A 19,785-nucleotide genomic window follows, 5' to 3' on the forward strand; every position below is an offset into this window, starting at 1 on the left:
TCTCTCTCTCTCTCTCTCTCTCTCTCTCTCTCTCTCTCTCTCTCGTTCGTACCCTCGCCTGTCACCTGTCTCTTGGCCGTTCACCTGTTTCCTCCCTCTTCGTCTCTCCTCCTCCCCCCCTTACCCTCCCCTCTCTTTTTTATCCCGTCCGCCTGTCTCCCCTCATCCATCTTCCCCTCGTTCGCTCGGTTCGTTTGTTTGTTTAGACCATTACCTTTCCCTTTAGTTCGTTCCCTTTGGTTTAGAGTTCATTTCCCTTCCTTCAATTTTCTAGTTGTTCATTTCTCTCAGTTCGTTCGTTCATGTATTGACCATTTCTTTTAGTTCATTGTCTATTGTTCACTCTTTCTCCTTAGTTTGTAGCAGCTAGTCACCCCTACAAATCGTCGTGTGCTCTCCTCGCTGACTCAATGGACAAACTCTCTTATTTCATTGTTGCTCTTTGTTTTTGTTCTTGCTCCGTGTTTGTGGCGTCTCTGTTGTTTGTCTTTCTTGTTACTTGTTTATCTTCTGCTGTTTGTCCTTGTCCTGCTACAGTCCTCTTTTACATATTGTTCCACACATACAGCAACACTTATATGTCATCTACACTACACAACATTCATATACACGCATATACACACAAACACCTTTTCTATGTGTTGTGTTTGTCTTAATGACCTGTTTGTATTTTTGTGAATAAACAGCCCTGACGGATATTGACTTCCGTATCCGTGAACCAATTAGCATCAGAACACTCACTAAACACCAACAAGTTCACTTCCTATATGTTATTCTCCTGAGTTCATTCCCCTCTAGTTCATTTCCCTTTTAATATTTCTAGTAGTTCATTTCTCTCAGTTCGTTCATTTTGTTAGTCTATTTAGTTAATTTATTTCGTTCACTCGGTGGGGTCTGTTCTTATCCTCTAGTGTTATTCGTCTTACTCCGTTGTTTGTAAAGAATCGTGGTCTTGGTGGTGATGGTGGTTGTGATGGTGGCGGTGTTGTTGTGGTGGTGCTGAGGTCGTGTTTCGGGGTTCTACTGGTGGTAGTGGTGTGTTGGGGGGTGTAGCTAGTGGTGTTGGTGGTGGTGTTTTGATGTTGTAGAAGTGGTGTTTTTGGTGATGGTTGTCGTGGTGGTGATGAAGGGTTGTGTTGGTGGCGGTGTTGCTGTGGTGGTGGTGAGGTCGTGTTTCGGGGTTTTACTGGTGGTAGTGGTGTGTTGGGGGGTGAAGCTAGTGGTGTTGGTGGTGGTGTTTTAATGTTGTAGAAGTGGTGTTTTTGGTGATGGTTGTCGTGGTGGTGATGAAGGGTTGTGATGGTGGCGGTGTTGTTGTGGTGGTGGTGAGGTCGTGTTTCGGGGTTTTACTGGTGGTAGTGGTGTGTTGGGGGGTGAAGCTAGTGGTGTTGGTGGTGGTGTTGATGGTGTTACATAGTAGTGGTGATTTTGGTTGTCTCATGCATTCTCTTCCTTATCTTCCTTCCTCTTGTTCCCTCCCTCCACCTCCAAATCTCTCTCTCTCCTCTGTCCCTCAATCTCCCTCCCTCTCCTTCCTTCCCTCCCTCCCTCCTCTCTTCGCCCACGATCAATATTTTCTGATAATGCTCCACTCTCTTTTCCTCCCTCTCCTCCCTCTTCTCCCTCCTTTTTTTTTATCTCCTCCCCTATTCTCTCCCAATTCTTCCTCCCCTTGCACTTTTATTATATTGCACATTCTCTCTCTCTCTCTCTCTCTCTCTCTCTCTCTCTCTCTCTCTCTCTCTCTCTCTCTCTCTCTCTCTCTCTCTCTCTCTCTCTCTCTCTCTCTCTCTCTCTCTCTCTCTCTCTCTCTCTCTCTCTCTCTCTCTCTCTCTCTCTCTCTCTCTCTCTCTCTCTCTCTCTCATATGACACTTTTCCTCCTGCATTTCGTTCTTTGTTTGTATTTTCTTCTTCGTGTTATTTCCTAATCTCCAGTTTCCCTTTCAATTTTCTGCATCTCTCTCTCTCTCTCTCTCTCTCTCTCTCTCTCTCTCTCTCTCTCTCTCTCTCTCTCTCTCTCTCTCTCTCTCTCTCTCACTCTCTCTCACACTCTCTCTCTCTCTCTCTCTCTCTCTCTCTCTCTCTCTCTCTCTCTCTCTCTCTCTCTCTCTCTCTCTCTCTCTCTCTCTCTCTCTCTCTCTCTCTCTCTCTCTCTCTCTCTCTCTCTCTCTCTCTTTAAACTATTACATCCATATCATTCTCCTCTCACATTTTTCTCCTGTAATACATTAATATTATTACCTCTCCTTCCTTCCCTTTCCTCCTATCCTTCCTCATCCTCCCCTACTCCCTCCCTCCCTCCCCTCACCCTCCCGCAATCACTCATTTTAAGCGTTAGCATTTGCATATTAATCCGACGGCTCTTTATCTTTCCCTGTTATACTAATACAACTTCCTGCTCTACACTCCCTCCTCTCCCTCCCTCCCTGCCTCCTTTCCCTTTCCATTCCCTGCCTTCCTCTCCTACATTTTTCACTTTTCCTGCATTCTCTTCCTTTATCTCCCTTTTCTCTCCTCTTATCTCTTCCCTGTACCTCCCTTTCTTCCTCCATGTTCTATATATTCTTCACTCTTCCCTCATTCCCCTCCTTTATCTCCCTTTTCTCTCCTTGTCTCTCCCCAGTACCTCCCTTTCTTCCTCCATGTTCTATATATTTTTCACTCTACCCTCATTCCCCTCCATTATCTCCCTTTTTCTCTCCTCTTGTCTCTTCCCAGTACCTCCCTTTCTTCCTCCATGTTCTATATATTCTTCACTCTTCCCTCATTCCCCTCCTTTATCTCCCTTTTTCTCTCCTCTTGTCTCTTCCCTGTACCTCCCTTTCTTCCTCCATGTTCTATATATTCTTCACTCTTCCCTCATTCCCCTCCTTTATCTCCCTTTTTCTCTCCTCTTGTCTCTTCCCAGTACCTTCCTTTCTTCCTCCATGTTCTATATATTCTTCACTCTTCCCTCATTCCCCTCCTTTATCTCCCTTTTTCTCTCCTCTTATCTCTTCCCAGTACCTTCCTTTCTTCCTCCATGTTCTATATATTCTTCACTCTACCCTCATTCCCCTCCATTATCTCCCTTTTACTCTCCCTCCCTCCCATTAGTAGTACACAATTGCAACAGTAGTTTAGGTTTTTAACTGCCCTAGCGTTGATTGGGGCTTAATGAATGGGGGCCAGGCGGGTTGCAGACTTATGAAACAGCAGAGGAGGCATGACTCAGGTGTTACCCAACCAACGTGGTGATAGCTGGTGTGAAAACGATGAACTGTAACATTTGCATTCACTTGTAGTTCGTTGCGACAAGAGTGAATTGAACGTTTTCGTATGCACGTGCAGCAAGTGCTCTAATCTGTTCCGCGGGTCACCGGAGCGCCTGACGAACCGACTGAATCAAAAGCAGGCAGCCTCGTTCCTATAGGCCTACCGTGGTCTGCTCTGCTTTATTTCCTTCCTTTCTTTCCTCCTCCCTTCCTCCTCTCCACCTTCCTTCCTCCTTTCCTCCTCCATTCCTCATTTCTTCATCCTTCCCCCTCCCTTCCTTATTTCCCTCCCTTCCTCCTTTCCTCCTCCCTTCCTCCTTTCCCCATTCCCTTCATCCTTTCCTCCTCCATTCCTTCTTTCCCCCTCCCTTCCTCCTTTCCTCCTCCCTTCCTTCTTTCCTCCTCCCTTCCTCCTCCCTTCCTTCTTTCCCCCTCCCTTCCTCCTTTCCTCCTCCCTTCCTTCTTTCCTCCTCCCTTCCTCCTCCTTCCTTCTTTCCCCTACCTTCCGTCTTGCCCCTCCCTTCCTGCTTTCCCCCTCCCTTCCTTCTTTCCTCCTCCATTCCTCCTTTCCCCTTCCCTTCCTCCTCCATTCCTCCTTTCTTCCTCCTTTCCCCTTCCCTTCCTCCTTTCCTCCTTCATTCCTTCTTTCTTCCTCCTTTACTCCTTCCCTCCTCTTTCTCCCTCCCCTTCTCCCACTCTCCTCTCCTCCATCCCCTTCCCTCCCTCACCTGTCTACTCTTTCGTCTTTCTACCCACTCACTCTCCCTTTCTCTCCACTCTCTCCCTCTTTCTATCCCCGTCCTTCCTTTCCTCTTTTCCCTCTATACCTTCTTCCTTCCCTCCTTCCCCTTCTATCCCTCCTTTCACCTCTCTCCTTTCTTCCTACTCACTCCCCTTTTCTCTCTACTCCCTCCCTCTTTCCCTCTCTCCCTTTCTCCCTCCCTTCCTACCTTTTCTCTTTCCCCTCCATACCTGCTTCCTCTCATCCACCTGTTGCCTCCACCCTTCCTGATAAAGTGAGCATTAACTGCAATTTTGAAAGCCAGGGGAGAGCTGGAGGCGGCGTAGGGTGGGAAGGGAGAGGGAGTAGGGAGGGATGCCGGTGGAGAGATGGGGCAGGGAAAAGAGAGTAAAGGGGAGGGCTGGGGTGCATAGGGAGGGTAAGGGAAGGGAGGGGAGGATTGGAGGGAAGGGGGGAGGGGGAGTGCAATGGGAGGTTGTAGTTAATATGAGCGTTAAGGGTAATTTTGGCGTGATTATAGTGTGATCAGCGTGCCAGGTTACCCCCAGGTGTGTGTGTGTGTGTGTGTGTGTGTGTGTGTGTGTGTGTGTGTGTGTGTAATTAGCAATTCTCTCCCCTTACCTTTACCTGCCGGGTCTCTCACCTGTCTCGGTAGGTTAATAGGTTCAGGTGTGGCGTTACTGGCTTAATTTTCTTACCCCTTGTTTTTCGTGCGGCATTTTTTTCTCTCCATTTTCTAAAGTTAGAGAGGGGGGGAGGGAGGGAGGGGTAGAGGGAAGGGGAGGGAGAGAGGGAGAGAGGGAGAGAGAGAGAGAGAGAGAGAGAGAGAGAGAGAGAGAGAGATGAAGGGAATATATATATGCGTGTGTTGATGTGTTTGTCTGCGCACGTCATTTCCTCCCTTCATTCCTCCCTCTCCCCTTCTCCCCTTCGTTTTTTCATCACCATCCTCCTCCCCTGTTACCCTCCCAATGCAGCCTCCCTTTCCTCCACCATCTACATCATCCCATTGCCGTTCCTCTCCTACATTCTTCACTTTTCCTGCATTCCCTCCCATTATCTCCCTTTTTCTCTAGTATCTCCCCAGTACCTCCCTTTCTTCCTCCGTGTTTTATATATTCTTCACTCTTTCCTCATTCCCCTCCTTTATCTCACTTTTTTCCTCCGTGTTCTATATATTTTTCACTTCCCTCATTCCCTTCTTTATCTCCCTTTTTCTCTCCTCTTGTCTCCTCCCAGTATACCTCCATTTCTTCCTCCATCCATTTTTCTCACCTCTAACCTTTTCCTTCTGTCTGTCTCCCTCCGTGCATTTCCTCTCTCCTCTCTTCCTCCCCGGGTGACGTTTCCCCTGTGGTAATGGGTTATGGGGTTATTGGTTTACGATGGATGGGTGATGAGTATGGTGGGCAGACGGTGCACGGGTGAACGGGTGATGGGGAAATGGTGTTTGTTGGGTGATGGGGAGGTGATGGGTGTGGGTGATTGGGGGATGATGGGTGTGGGTTGAGTGATGACGTAGTGGGTGATAGGTGAGTGTTGGGTGATGGGTGAGTGGGTGATAGGGAGGTGACGGGTGTGCTTGTCCTCGTCTGATCAAAACAGTCTGGCCGGCTTATCGAGGCTCCACGGCGACCTTGTTCCAGATACCGCCAAGTGGGTTGCCGCCTCACACACACACACCACGCACCCGTCTCCACCCTCCTGCTGTCTCCTGCCGCTGCTCTCCTCCACCTAACTTGTACTCCATCTTCCTCCCTCACTTGTCCCTCAGTACATTCTTCTCTATCCTCTTCTCCTTTCCGTCTTCTTGTACTCTCCTGCTGTCGTCTGTTCTTCATTCTTCTTCAATACCACCCTCCTGCTGTCTCCTGCCGCTGCTCTCCTCCACCTAACTCTTGTGCTCCATCTTCCTCCCTCACTTGTCCCTCAGTACATTCTTCTCTATTCTCTTCTCCTTTCCGTCTTCTTGTACTTTCCTGGTGTCGTCTGTTCTTCATTCTTCTTCAATACCACCCTCCTGCTGTCTCCTGCCGCTGCTCTCCTCCACCTAACCCTTGTACTCCATCATTCTTTTCTATCCTCTTCTCCTTTCTTCCCTTTTCTTGTACTTTCCTGCTGTCATCTGTTCTTCATTCTTCTTCAATACATTTTACTTTTTTATCCTTCTCCCTTATCTTTTTTCTTCTCCCTCCCTCCTCCTCCTCCTCCTCCTCCTCCTCCTCCTGCACTCCATCACCTTCTCATCTGTTCCTCATTCTACCTCTTTACGTTCTCCTTTATTCTTCTCCCCTTCTCTTTTCCTCTCCTCTCCTCCTCTCTTCTCCTCTAATCCTCTCTTCTCATTTCCTCTCCTCGCGCTTGTCTCTCATTCTCCTTCATTACATTAGGTATACCCTCTTTATCCTCTTCTTCCCTTCCCTCTTTTCTTCTCTCTTCTCCTTTCCTCTCTTCTCTTCTCTATTCTTTATCCTCTTCTTCCCTTCCCTCTTTTCTTCTCTCTTCTCCTTTCCTCTCTTCTCTTCTCTATTCTTTATCCTCTTCTTCCCTTCCCTCTTCTCTTCTCTCTTCTCCTTTCCTCTCTTCTCTATTCTTTATCTTCTTCCCTTCCCTCTTCTCTCCTCTCCTTTCCTCTCCTCTCCTCTCGTTTCCTCTTTATCCTCTTCTTCCCTTCCGTCTTTTCTTCTCTCCTTTCCTCTCCTCTCCTCTCGTTTCCTCTTTATCCTCTTCTTCCCTTCCCTCTTTTCTTCTCTCCTCTCCTTTCCTCTCCTCTCCTCTCCTCTCGTTTCCTCTTTATCCTCTTCTTCCCTTCTCTCTTTTCTTCTCTCTTCTCCTTTCCTCTCTTCTCTTCTCTATTCTTTATCCTCTTCTTCCCTTCCCTCTTTTCTTCTCTCCTTTCCTTTCCTCTCCTCTCCTCTCGTTTCCTCTTTATCCTCTTTTTTCCCTTCCCTCTTTTCTTCTCTCCTCCTTTCCTCTCTTCTCTATTCTTTATCCTCTTCTTCCCTTCCCTCTTTTCTTCTCTCTTCTCCTTTCCTCTCTTCTCTATTCTTTATCCTCTTCTTCCCTTCCCTCTTTTCTTCTCTCTTCTCCTTTCCTCTCTTCTCTATTCTTTATCCTCTTCTTCCCTTCCGTCTTTTCTTCTCTCCTTTCCTCTCCTCTCCTCTCGTTTCCTCTTTATCCTCTTCTTCCCTTCCCTCTTTTCTTCTCTCTTCTCCTTTCCTCTCTTCTCTATTCTTTATCCTCTTCTTCCCTTCCCTCTTTTCTTCTCTCCTCTCCTTTCCTCTCCTCTCCTCTCGTTTCCTCTTTATCCTCTTCTTCCCTTCCCTCTTTTCTTCTCTCTTCTCCTTTCCTCTCTTCTCTTCTCTATTCTTTATTCTCTTCTTCCCTTCCCTCTTTTCTTCTCTCCTCTCCTTTCCTCTCCTCTCCTCTCCTCTCGTTTCCTCTTTATCCTCTTCTTCCCTTCCCTCTTTTCTTCTCTCCTTTCCTTTCCTCTCCTCTCCTCTCCTCTCGTTTCCTCTTTATCCTCTTCTTCCCTTCCCTCTTTTCTTCTCGCCTCTCCTCTCCTCTCTCCTCTCCTTTCCTCTTTATCCTCTTCATCCCTTCCCTCTTTTCTTCTCGCCTCTCCTTTCCTCTCCTCTCCTCTCCTCTCGTTTCCTCTTTATCCTCTTCAACCCTTCCCTCTTTTCTTCTCTCCTCTCCTTTCCTCTCCTCTCCTCTCGTTTCCTCTTTATCCTCTTCTTCCCTTCCCTCTTTTCTTCTCGCCTCTCCTCTCCTCTCTCCTCTCCTTTCCTCTTTATCCTCTTCATCCCTTCCCTCTTTTCTTCTCTCCTTTCCTTTCCTCTCCTCTCCTCTCCTCTCGTTTCCTCTTTATCCTCTTCTTCCCTTCTCTCTTTTCTTCTCGCCTCCTCTCCTCTCTCTCTCCTTTCCTCTTTATCCTCTTCATCCCTTCCCTCTTTTCTTCTCGCCTCTCCTTTCCTCTCCTCTCCTCTCCTTTCCTCGTTATCCTCTTCAACCCTTCCCTCTTTTCTTCTCGCCTCTCCTTTCTCTCTCTCCTCCTCTCCTTTCCTCTTTATCCTCTTCATCCCTTCCCTCTTTCTTCTTTCCTTTCCTCTCTCTCTCTCCTCTCGTTTCCTCTTTATCCTCTTCTTCCCTTCCCTCTTTTCTTCTCGCCTCTCCTCTCCTCTCTCCTCTCCTTTCCTCTTTATCCTCTTCATCCCTTCCCTCTTTTCTTCTCGCCTCTCCTTTCCTCTCCTCTCCTCTCCTTTCCTCTTTATCCTCTTCATCCCTTCCCTCTTTTCTTCTCGCCTCTCCTTTCCTCTCCTCTCCTCTCCTCTCCTTTCCTCTTTATCCTCTTCATCCCTTCCCTCTTTTCTTCTTTCCTTTCCTCTCCTCTCCTCTCCTCTCGTTTCCTCTTTATCCTCTTCTTCCCTTCCCTCTTCTCTCCTCTCCTCTCCTCTCCTCTCCTCTCCTTTCCTCTTTATCCTCTTCATCCCTTCCCTCTTTTCTTCTCGCCTCTCCTTTCCTCTCCTCTCCTCTCGTTTCATCCTCTTCAACCCTTCCCTCTTTTCTTCTCTCCTCTCCTCTCCTCTCCTTTCCTCTTTATCCTCTTCTTCCCTTCCCTCTTTTCTTCTCGCCTCTCCTTTCCTCTCTTCTCTCCTCTCCTTTCCTCTCCTCACTGGTCTTATTTTTTACCTTCCTTATCTTCTGTCCTGTTCTGTGTTTTCTATTTCTTCTATTTATTACCCTTTTTCATGATCGTCACTTCTTCCTTCCTTCCTTCCTTAGGCAAGATTTCTCGCTCCTCCCCTCTCCCCTTCTTTATCCTTCCTTCCTTCATTCCTTTCTTCCTTCCTCTCGGGTTTACTCTGTACCTCTCATTCTCCTCCATCTCCTCTCTCATATCTTATCACGTTCATTGCTTACTCTACCCTCCTCTATCTTCTCTCTGTCCTTTTCTCCACTATCTCCCATTTCTATGTTATCACCACTGTCTTCCACATTCCACCGGCAGTCATCTTCCATATCTTTCTTCATCCCCTTCCCTCTCCTTCTCTTCATTTTTTTTTCTCCCCATCAGCCCTCCTTGCCTACCTCTCCTCCTCCCCTCCATTTCCCCCTCCCCTCTTTCATCCAGTGGCATGCTCTCAAGCTAACATCATTCCCTCCTTAGCTGCGTTCCATCATTTTGTCCACACACACACACACACACACACACACACACACACACGCCAGAACCTTTTCCAGCGGACATTACTTTTCAAACGACGGAAATTAGTGTTAAGGAAGTCGGTGCGTGTGTGTGTGTGTGTGTGTGTGTGTGTGTGTGTGTGTGCTGGTTTCATTGGATATTGGGAAGGAAGGAGGGAGGGGGGAAGGGAGTGTGTTTGGAATGTGGTATTGTTGCGTTTTGCTTTCCTTTGTGTTTGGTTTGGCGTCTGTTTGAGTGCGCCTCGATTTGTTTTCCTTACACACACACACACACACACACACACACACACACACACACACACACACACACACACACACACACACACACACACACACACACACACACCCACCACTTCCTCCTCCTCCTCCTCCGTGCTTATGACCCAGACTAAAGACAATCTCCACAACTTCCACTCTCCCCCTGACCCCCCTTTTGGACCTCGTGATGGGGGGCTGTGATCGTGGTTTATCTGTCACCTGTCGGCCATTGTTACCTGGTGATTGTGTGAGGGGATGGCGGTCAGGTGCTTGTGGTTACGAAGGAGAAGGAGGAGGAGGAGGAGGAGGAGGAGGAGGAGGAAATGCGTTGATGAGGTTGATAACTAAAGATAAAGAGGATAAGGAAATTGTTGGAAAAAATGTGCGTGTCTGTCTGTATGTATGTGTGTATATGTGTATGTATGTATGTATAGTACGTATACAAAAATGAGAGAAAAATAAAAGGAAAAAGTGTTGAGCGTAATTTGAAAGATGAAGCTTCTGAGTGGTAGTAGAGATGATGATGGTGTTGGTTGCGATGGTGATGAAAGGCTGGATAATGAAGGTTGTTGTAGTTGCAGCTGAAAAGGAGGAGTATAAAAAGGAGATACAGGAGGGGAGGAGGGGGTTGAGGCTGAGGGGGAGGGGGGTGAGGCTGAGGGGGAGGGGGCTGAGGCTGAGGGGGAGGGGGTTGAGGCTGAGGGGGAGGGGGTTGAGGCTGAGGGGGAGGGGGAGAGGTAGTCATAGCAACAGCGGTTTCCTAGCACCCATGAGCATCACTCCACGGGGTTATCTCGTAGCGTTCCATCACTTCACTTTCTATCCGGTCGAGCATGTCACTGCGATTAATGGGTGAAAGAGGGGGGGGGGGTGAGGAGTTAAGAGGAAGGGAGGGAGGGAGAGATGGAAGGGAGGAAGGGAGGGTGAAGTGGAAGAGAGGGAGGGAGAGATGGAAGAGAGGAAGGGAGGGGTGGAAGAGGGGAAGGGAAGGAGGGAGAGTTAGAAGAGAGGAAGGGAGGGAAAGGTGGAAGAGAGGAAGTTGGTGGAAGGGTGGATGAGAGAGAGAGAGAGAGAGAGAGAGAGAGAGAGAGAGAGAGAGAGAGAGAGTCATTAATCCACCATACACAATAAAGCATAACCGAAAGAACATGGTTTGAATCCCTTGGCAAGGATTTTTGGATATGAAGAATTACATGAATATATATAAGATGATAAAATAATGGAGGTGTAGCAGGCCAGAGAGAGAGAGAGAGAGAGAGAGAGAGAGAGAGAGAGAGATTCCACCCCCACATCTCCTCTCTCCTATTTGCTTCTTCACGTCACATCCTCGCCTTCTTCCCCTTCCTTCTTCCCCCTTCGTGCACTCCCCTCTTGCCAGCCAGCCACTCCCAGCCACGTTTAGCTCCCCTCACCCACCCATCCATCCCCCCTCACCTCCCCCACTCACTGACTCATCCACCCACTCACTCAACCAGTCTTTCAGTTTATTTTTATTGCATTTGTTTCTGTGTTTCCCATCTCTTGTTTCATATGGTCGTCACTCACACTAACTTCTCTGCTCCCACTCAACCAGTCTACCAGTTTGTTTTGTTTTTGTCTTTCATCCGTCACTTCATAATCGTCACACAACCCTCTTTCCGCTCCCTTTCATCAGTTTGTGTTGTTTTTGTCTTTCATCCGTCACTTCATAATCGTCACACAACCCTCTTTCCGCTCCCTTTCATCAGTTTGTTTTTGTTTCTTTCTACTCTCTTTTCACACTCGTCTCTTCCACTTACCACTCATCTCTTTCGCTCCCTCTCATCGCCACTCCCACTCGACAGTCCCACTCCGCTCGTGAAGTGTTCCCACGGTGGTGAGAAATCGGAAGTCTCACTATTCTGCAGATGTTATCAGTCTTTCTCTTCTGGTGTGTGTGTGTGTGTGTGTGTGTGTGTGTGTGTGTGTGTGTGTGTGTGTGCAGGCGTTGCAGTTCTCGAGGCGTGGAATAAGTTGGGAGGAAGCATTGATACCAGGTGCTAATGGAACCGTGAAAGTGCCTGGCTGGCGGCTGCTTGGGCGTGTAGCGGTCCTGCGGTGTGTGTGTGTGTGTGTGTGTGTGTGTGTTCAGGATGTGCTGCTAGTTTGCTCTGGATACGGCTGTGCACGAGGCTGTTGGTGTGTGTAGCTGCACGGATGGTGTTTTGGATCTCCTAGCGTCGATTGGTTCAGTGGCGTGGTGTGTTGTGTTTGCTTACCTGGCGGGCTGCTGGGGGTGGGGGGGGGAGGTGAGTGTCAGTGGCCTTGCCCTTGGTGTGCTGCTGCTGGTCGGTTTGCTCCTCTTGTTATTGGTCCATTATTACTATTATTTTTTTTTGTGCGCGGTAATGTTTTGGGTGGTGGTCGCTTGCATCATGGGCGGTGTGTGTTTATGTGTGTTCTACCTGCGTGCATTTATCTGTCGGTACGTTTGTCTCTGTCTGTCTGTCTGTATGTGGGTTTGTATGTTGAGTGACTGCGTGATGTGGTGGGGCAAGTCTGTAATAGATAGTGATAGGTTATCTTTGGGAATTCGATAAGATATTGTTTTGTCTGATGTTAAGCCTCTCACATAATGGGAAGCTTAAACTATAAGTGATTGAATTTTCACTGACAGTCTCGTTTCTAGACCATATAGCGAGGGAGACGGGTCCAATCGAGTTAATTGGAGAAGCTCTCGGTCGAAGCAATGGTCCCGTCACGGTCTTGGTGGTCTTGATGTTGTGGCTGGTTAATGGTCCCGCGTAATAGTACTATCGTCTATACTTTCTAATAGCAACCTTCTGGCGCTATATATCAGTGGTGCGTCACGGTCTGGGGACACAAGAGAGTGTTCCGTGGCGCAATACTCCCATTATCTTCCCTGGAGCCTTTGTGTGTGTTCCGTTCAGTCCGCCTGCTGATACCTGAACCTCCTCACCTGTCATTCGTATAGTGGTGGGCCAGGAAGGTGGGTGTGTGTGTCCGTGTCTGTGGTGCTCCGGCCCATCCACCTTGCATCCACCCACACAGTGTCGGCGGTGGAGTTATAACGGCGTGAAAGTGACATCAGTTTGTGGGCGGAGGAGGCCCGTCAGAGGTGGAGGAGATTTGATTTGAAATGTTTAGGAATGTGCGAGTGGAGGGATTGTTGCGGGTTGTAGTTGTGTGTTTTGACTGTCTGGCGTCACGGCGTCGGGTACACAGGGCGAGGGTGGCTGTGTGACTACTTGCATGCACACACACACACACACACACACACACACACACAGACACACACACACACACAGACAGACACACACACACACACACACACACACACACAGACACACACACACACACACACACACACACACACACACACACACAGATTCAGAGAGAGAGAGAGAGAGAGAGAGAGAATGATTAAAAACGTGTTTAAAAGTGCACTTAAATAATTTCAACGTATTTTCTGTGGTTGAAGATTACAGCAAAAACAAGAAAGCTTTGTGGGTGAAACTGAGGCGAGTGAAATCACACGGACGGAAACTGTGTTGACGAAGTGAAAGGAAGAGAAAGGAGTGAGTAAGAGAGAGAAGAAAACGATAATAAAAAAACAGGAAGTGGAGGAAGAGAAAAAGAAAATAATAGAAAAGAGAAACTAGCAAAGCAGAGCAGTGGTGTTGTGAGGGAGAAGGAAAAGCAGTGAAAAATAAAACACCAAAACGAAAAACACGGATGACTTGACGTGCAGAGTTCAGGAGGTAGTGGTGGAGGTAACCTTAGTGACACGAGAAGGAGGAGGAGCAGGAGGAGGTAGAGGCGGTGGGGGAGGCTGAAGCAACATTGGCAACAGGGCGGGAGGCAGTTTCGAGGCGGGGGACACCATGCCAGCCCCCTACCCACACCACGACTGGCGGCGGAATAAGGTGAGTGTTACGAGGAGGAGGTTGGGGTCAGAGAGGGGATGCAAGGGGGAGAGTGAAAGATGTTGGGAGTAAGGTTCTGTAAGGGAGAGTGAGAGTCGGTGGTTCTGTAAGGGAGGGTGTGAGGCGTTGAGGAATAAGACGGGCTATAGGGTAAGCTGTGAGGTCTTGGGGAGTATGGGATTTTGTTGGGGAAGGGTTTGAGACGGTTAGGAAGGAAGTGACTGTCGGGAAGAGTGTGAGGCGTGAAGGTCAGTGAGGGGTGCTGAAACGGATGGATGCTTTGAATAAGAGTAAACTTGAAAGAATATAAAACAGTCGATTGGTATAAAGGATGAGTGTCGAACGAATCCATCAGACCTCTAAATGTATAGGTGTTTGGGTCAAGCAAAAGGTATGTATTGTCAAAAGAATAGAATTAGCTGGTGTATATAACAACATGACACAAGTTTATCGGGGCATGGAGAGCAGAGTTTAAAGAGTAGGACAGAATTAATGAGGAGGAAGGGGGTAAGAGTGTAGAGAAGTTTGTGTACTGGGAGATTTAGGGGTGTGGAGGACAGGGTTAAGGGTAGTGTAGAGGAGTTTGAGTAATGATAGGTAGATGTAGAGGTGTGGAGCATAACGTAGAGGAGTTTACTGTATCGGGAGGGAGGTGTAGGGGTGTAGAGGACCTGGTGTGGAGGGCAGAGTTAAGGATAGTGTAGAGGAGTTTGTGTAATGAGAGGTAGATATAGAGGTGTGGAGCATAACGTAGAGAAGTTTACTGTATCGGGAGGGAGGTGTAGGGGTGTAGAGGACCTGGTGTGGAGGGCAGAGTTAAGAATAGTGTAGAGGAGTATGAGTACTGGGATGTATATTATGTAGAGATGTGGACGATAACGTAGAGGAGTTTACTGTATCGGGAGGGAGGTGTAGGGGTGTAGAGGACCTGGTGTGGAGTTCAGAGTTAAGGATAGTGTAGAGGAGTTTGAGTACTGGGATGTATATATGTAGAGATGTGGACGATAACGTAGAGGTGTTTGTAAGGGTAGGGGCGTAGAGGTGAGGAGGGCAGAGTTAAGGAATATATTACAAGACCGTGACGACGACGATGAGGAGGAGGAGGAGGAGGAGGAGGAGGAGGAGGAGGAGGGCAAGAATGTTAATTGGAATATGTAGACGTAAGGTGTGTATGAAGAAACGTTACGGACTTGGCAGCAGTGTGTGTGTGTGTGTGTGTGTGTGTGTGTGTGTGTGTGTGTGTGTTAGATCAGGAATGGCTGGCGATAAGGGAGATTAGGGTGTATGGCGACAGACTTACGGCGGATATGTATACAAGGTGATGAACGTGTCAGGCACCACCACCACCACCACTACACAATGGTCATGTTGGTTAGCGGCCCAGTAACCTCCCCCCTCCCCCCCACCCCTACCACCACCCCACACACACGCACATTCCCACACCTTCCATTACCCACCACCTATGTCAGAACAGCTCTCCCCAGTCTTCACCGCCAGTCACGTCTCTCTTAACTATAGATCATTCACATTCCTAGCCTGTTTGGTTGAATTGTAATGTGTGTTCAATAAGTATCCGTGTTAATCTATCTTTAATTTTTTTTCTCTTGTGGTCAATAAGTATCCGTGTTAATCTATCTTTAATTTTTTTTCTCTTGTGGTCAAATCTATCTTTAATTTTTTTTCTCTTGTGGTCAATAAGTATCCGTGTTAATCTATCTTTAATTTTTTTTCTCTTGTGGTCAAATCTATCTTTATTTTTTTTTCTCTTGTGGTCAATAAGTATCCGCGTTAATCTATCTTTAATTTTTTTTCTCTTGTGGTCAAATCTATCTTTATTTTTTTTTCTCTTGTGGTCAATAAGTATCCGTGTTAATCTATCTTATTTTTTTTCCCTTGTGGTCAATAAGTATCCGTGTTAATCTATCTTTATTTTTTTTCTCTTGTGGTCAATAAGTATCCGTGTTAATCTATCTTTAATTTTTTTTTTCTCTTGTGGTCAATAAGTATCCGTGTTAATCTATCTTTAATTTTTTTCTCATGTGGTCAATAAGTATCCGTGTTAATCTATCTTAATTTTTTTTCTCTTGTGGTCAATAAGTATCCGTGTTAATCTATCTTTAATTTTTTTCTCTTGTGGTCAATAAGTATCCGTGTTAATCTATCTTTATTTTTTTTCTCTTGTGGTCAATAAGTATCCGTGTTAATCTATCTTTATTTTTTTCTCTTGTGTATCCGTGTTAATCTATCTTTAATTTTTTTTTTCTCTTGTGGTCAATAAGTATCCGTGTTAATCTATCTTTATTTTTTTTTCTCTTGTGGTCAATAAGTATCCGTGTTAATCTATCTTTATTTTTTTTCTCTTTATCCGTGTTAATCTATCTTTATTTTTTTTTTCTCTTGTGGTCAATAAGTATCCGTGTTAATCTATCTTTATTTTTTTTTCTCTTGTGGTCAATAAGTATCCGTGTTAATCTATCTTTATTTTTTTTCTCTTTATCCGTGTTAATCTATCTTTATTTTTTTTTTCTCTTGTGGTCAATAAGTATCCGTGTTAATCTATCTTTATTTTTTTTCTCTTTATCCGTGTTAATCTATCTTTATTTTTTTTTTCTCTTGTGGTCAATAAGTATCCGTGTTAATCTATCTTTAATTCTTTTTTCTCTTGTGGTCAATAAGTATCCGTGTTAATCTATCTTTAATTTTTTTTCTCTTGTGGTCAATAAGTATCCCTGTTAATCTATCTTTAATTTTTTTTTCTCTTGTGGTCAATAAGTATCCGTGTTAATCTATCTTTAATTTTTTTCTCTTTATATCTCTGTTTCTCTATATATTGTGCTTCTCAGTATAGGGAAGTGGCGTAGATTGCATTTTGTGATTTGTATAACTAGTGGAAAATATATTAGGAAAAGTATAGCGCAATGTTTTGGAAAAGGATAAAGAAAAGTGTAGAAGAGGAGAAGGGATTACATGCATGTCAGTTGTATAACCAGTGACACATTAAGTACAGTATATGGAAGAATGGGAAAAAGTATAGAGAAGGAGGAAGAGATTGCATCCATGTGAGTGATATAGCCAGTGACACATTAAGTAAAGTATAAGGAAGAATGGGAAAAAGTATAGAGAAGGAGGAAGAGATTGCATCCATGTGAGTGATATAACCAGTGACACATTAAGTAAGGTATATGGAAGAATGGGAAAAAGTATAGAGAAGGAGGAAGAGATTGCATCCATGTGAGTGATATAGCCAGTGACACATTAAGTAAGGTATATGAAAGTATAGGGAAAAGTATAGAGAAGGAGATATAACCAGTGACATTAAGTAAAGTATAAGGAAGTATCGGGTAAAGTATAAAGGGAGAGATATAACAAGTATGTGAATTGTATAACCAGTGACACATTAAGTAAAGTATAAGGAAGTATAGGGAAAAGTATAAAGGGAGAGATATAACAAGTATGTGAATTGTATAACCAGTGACACATTAAGTAAAGTATAAGGAAGTATAGGGAAAAGTATAAAGGGAGAGATATAACAAGTATGTGAATTGTATAACCAGTGACATTAAGTAGTATAAGGAAGTATTGGGAAAAGTATAAAGGGAGAGATATAACAAGTATGTGAATTGTATAACCAGTGACATTAAGTAGTATAAGGAAGTATAAAGGGAAAGGTAAAAGAAATACGTGACATATACATTAAGAAAAATAAATGAAAAGGTTTAGGGAACAGTAGATCGAAAGGAGAAGAAATGGTATGCATGTAAATTATATAAACAGGGTCACATATAAAGAAAGGGAAGTAAGGTGAGATTGAGAGAATTGAGGGCAAACTACAGGAAGAGGCTAGGCTCGTATCAAGGGCATCTGGATATAGAGACTTGAGTTTGCGACTAACTCTTATCGGTGGAGAAGGAGGTTATCACTTTATTTATTTTTTTTTTTTTTACTTCGTGACACAAAAGGACGACTAATCTCCGTGTAATTTGGTCCATTCAGTGCGTTCAGCTGTTGGGATTTGTGTGTGTGTGTGTGTTTGTGTGTGTGTGTGTGTGTGTGTGTGTGTGTGTGTAGGAGGGTTTTACAGGCATCATTGCTATCGATTTGGTACAGGCCTATGTATGTTAATTAATTCTCGAAACCTCACTATTTCTCTCTCTCTCTCTCTCTCTCTCTCTCTCTCTCTCTCTCTCTCTCTCTCTCTCTCTCTCTCTCTCTCTCTCTCTCTCTCTCTCTCTCTCTCGTGATAAAACCTTGCATAACACACACACACACATACACACACATACATACACACACACACACACACCCTCCCAACACCTTGTCGCGCAGGAATTTCACAGTACCGGCGATAAGCTAATGCAGACAGGAAAACCGGGCATCGTAATCGTGTTCACCTGCGCGGATGTTGTGGGTGTTCACGATTGCCTCACCTGTGATAATGTCAGGCCCAACGTGACGTGCGATGTGGCCTTGTGTGTGTATGGGGTCCGGTGAGCGTTTGAGGCACACAGTGAGGCGAGGCTACGTTTTTTTTTTCTTGTTGTGTTTTTTTTTCTTGGAGAGGATAGGAGAAGGAAAATTGATATGAGGGACTCGAGTATTCCCTGATTACACCACCACCAATACCACCACCACCACCAGCACCACCACATATATAGTGGTGATGTAAATTACATTCCTAAGATAGCGACTAGAGCCCCGTTATCGCTCGGCCGTGAGGGAAGCGCAGCAAATACTCGTATACTACTCGGTGCGTGTGTATATGTGTGTGTGTGTGTGTGTGTGTGTGTGTGTGTGTGTGTGTGTGTGTGTAAATTATTGGCCTGAGAGCCATGTGTTTACCCTGAAGCTATTTGCCCGACAAGCTTGTGTACCTGAAAACTATCACCTGTAGAGCCATGTGTTTTTACCCATTAGCCTGAAAACCGCTTGTGTGTACGTGCGTTTATGTGCGAGCGTGCGTCCATGATTGCCGCGCCAGCTCCGTTAAAAGGTCAGCAATTCGTCGCCGTTCGGAAGTATTGGAGAGGTTGACCTGCTGGAAGTTTGTGTATATGTGGAGCAGTTCTTAACGACGCCTCTTGACGCGAAGACTACCACCTCTGCCTGTCACTTGGAAGGCTGAGGCTAGAGTCGTGTTCAGACCACTAAAAGCTATTCCCTGACAGGAGCGGTTATTTCAGCAGTAGTAGTAGTAGTAGTAGTAGTAGTAGTAGTAAAAAGAAAAAAGAAAAGTTGGTGAACTTTTCGGTAGTATACTGACTGGTAATCACGAATCTAGTAACGTTATCACGTCGTGGGAGAATTCTCTCTCTCTCTCTCTCTCTCTCTCTCTCTCTCTCTCTCTCTCTCTCTCTCTCTCTCTCTCTCTCTCTCTCTCTCTCTCTCTCTCTCTCTCTCTCTCTCACACACACACACACACACACACACACACACACACACACACACACACACACACACACACACACACAACTTTTCCCTCTCTCACTCCTATCCTCTCTCCTCTTTGGACACTTTCAAAAGAGGAGCAGCACCCGGCATGCAGGTCACTCCGAAAAGATTGAAGTGCTTCTGCTTTTACCATCAGAGAGACTGGCATTAGCGTCTCTTATTTTTCTTGCCCTTTTTTTCCCCCTTGGCTTTTCTTCGTTTTTGTGTTATTTCTCGGGTATGCATTTGACGCGCCTTCGTTCGCTGAAACAAGAGGCGAAGAAATTGAACGTCATCTCGGGAAGTCGTGTCTGTGTTGCGAGATTGTGTGGTCGGGGGGAAGAGGGAAGGGGAGGGGAATGGGAGGCGGGAGTTTTGGGAGTGATGCCGTAAGCTGGGGGAACGCCGCAGGGCACTGGAGGAGAAGGAGGAGGAGGAGGAGGAGGAGGAGGAGGAGGAAGTGGTTAGTTAGTTCTGAGATTATTATTATTGTTGTTGTCATTGTCGTTGTTGTTTTCTTGCCTCCTACGCCTTGCTGTATTTTTCTGAGCCAAAGTCTGTGCCTCGGAAGTGTCGAGATAAAGCCAGCCACTAATTCCATCACACTAAATGACGTGGCCAGCATTTTTTGTAGTTAGTTTTGGTGTGTGTGTGTGTGTGTGTGTGTGTGTGTGTGTGTGTGTGTGTGTGTGTGTGTGGTGCCGTTATCGATATTGCGTTGGAATTTTTAAAGTTCGAGTATTTTATCTGACGGAAGTGATTTTTTTACGCAACTTTTGTTTCTTCATTTTTCTTCTTTATCTACTACTACTACTACTACTACTACTACTACTACTACTACTACTACTACTACCACTACCACCACCACTACTTTTGATACCATTACTATTTTTTATTCTCCTTTTCTATTATTTTTTTTTTCACTTCTTATTTCCCCTCTCCTTCCCACTCAACCCTTCTCTTTAATCAGCCTCTAACTCAGCCCTCGTA

The 19,785-nt window shown here is 45.8% G+C and overlaps 1 protein-coding gene across 4 annotated transcripts in view; it reads left to right on the forward strand.

Annotated features, from left to right (window-relative positions):
• LOC126995389 (serine/threonine-protein kinase 26-like) overlaps positions 1–19,785 on the forward strand; it is a 122,917-nt gene that overhangs the window by 12,812 nt on the left and 90,320 nt on the right. For 3 of the 4 annotated variants that reach the window (XM_050854904.1, XM_050854902.1, XM_050854905.1), the window contains exon 2: positions 12,924–13,368. In XM_050854904.1, coding sequence (XP_050710861.1) covers positions 13,327–13,368 — 42 coding nt within the window. In that variant the 5' untranslated portion in view covers positions 12,924–13,326. Of the gene's footprint in view, positions 1–12,293; positions 12,432–12,923; positions 13,369–19,785 lie in introns of those variants that run through there. The other variant, XM_050854903.1, reaches the window with a different exon arrangement.

This window comes from Eriocheir sinensis, chromosome 8 (genome assembly GCF_024679095.1).
Source record: "Eriocheir sinensis breed Jianghai 21 chromosome 8, ASM2467909v1, whole genome shotgun sequence".
NCBI lineage: Eukaryota > Metazoa > Arthropoda > Malacostraca > Decapoda > Varunidae > Eriocheir > Eriocheir sinensis.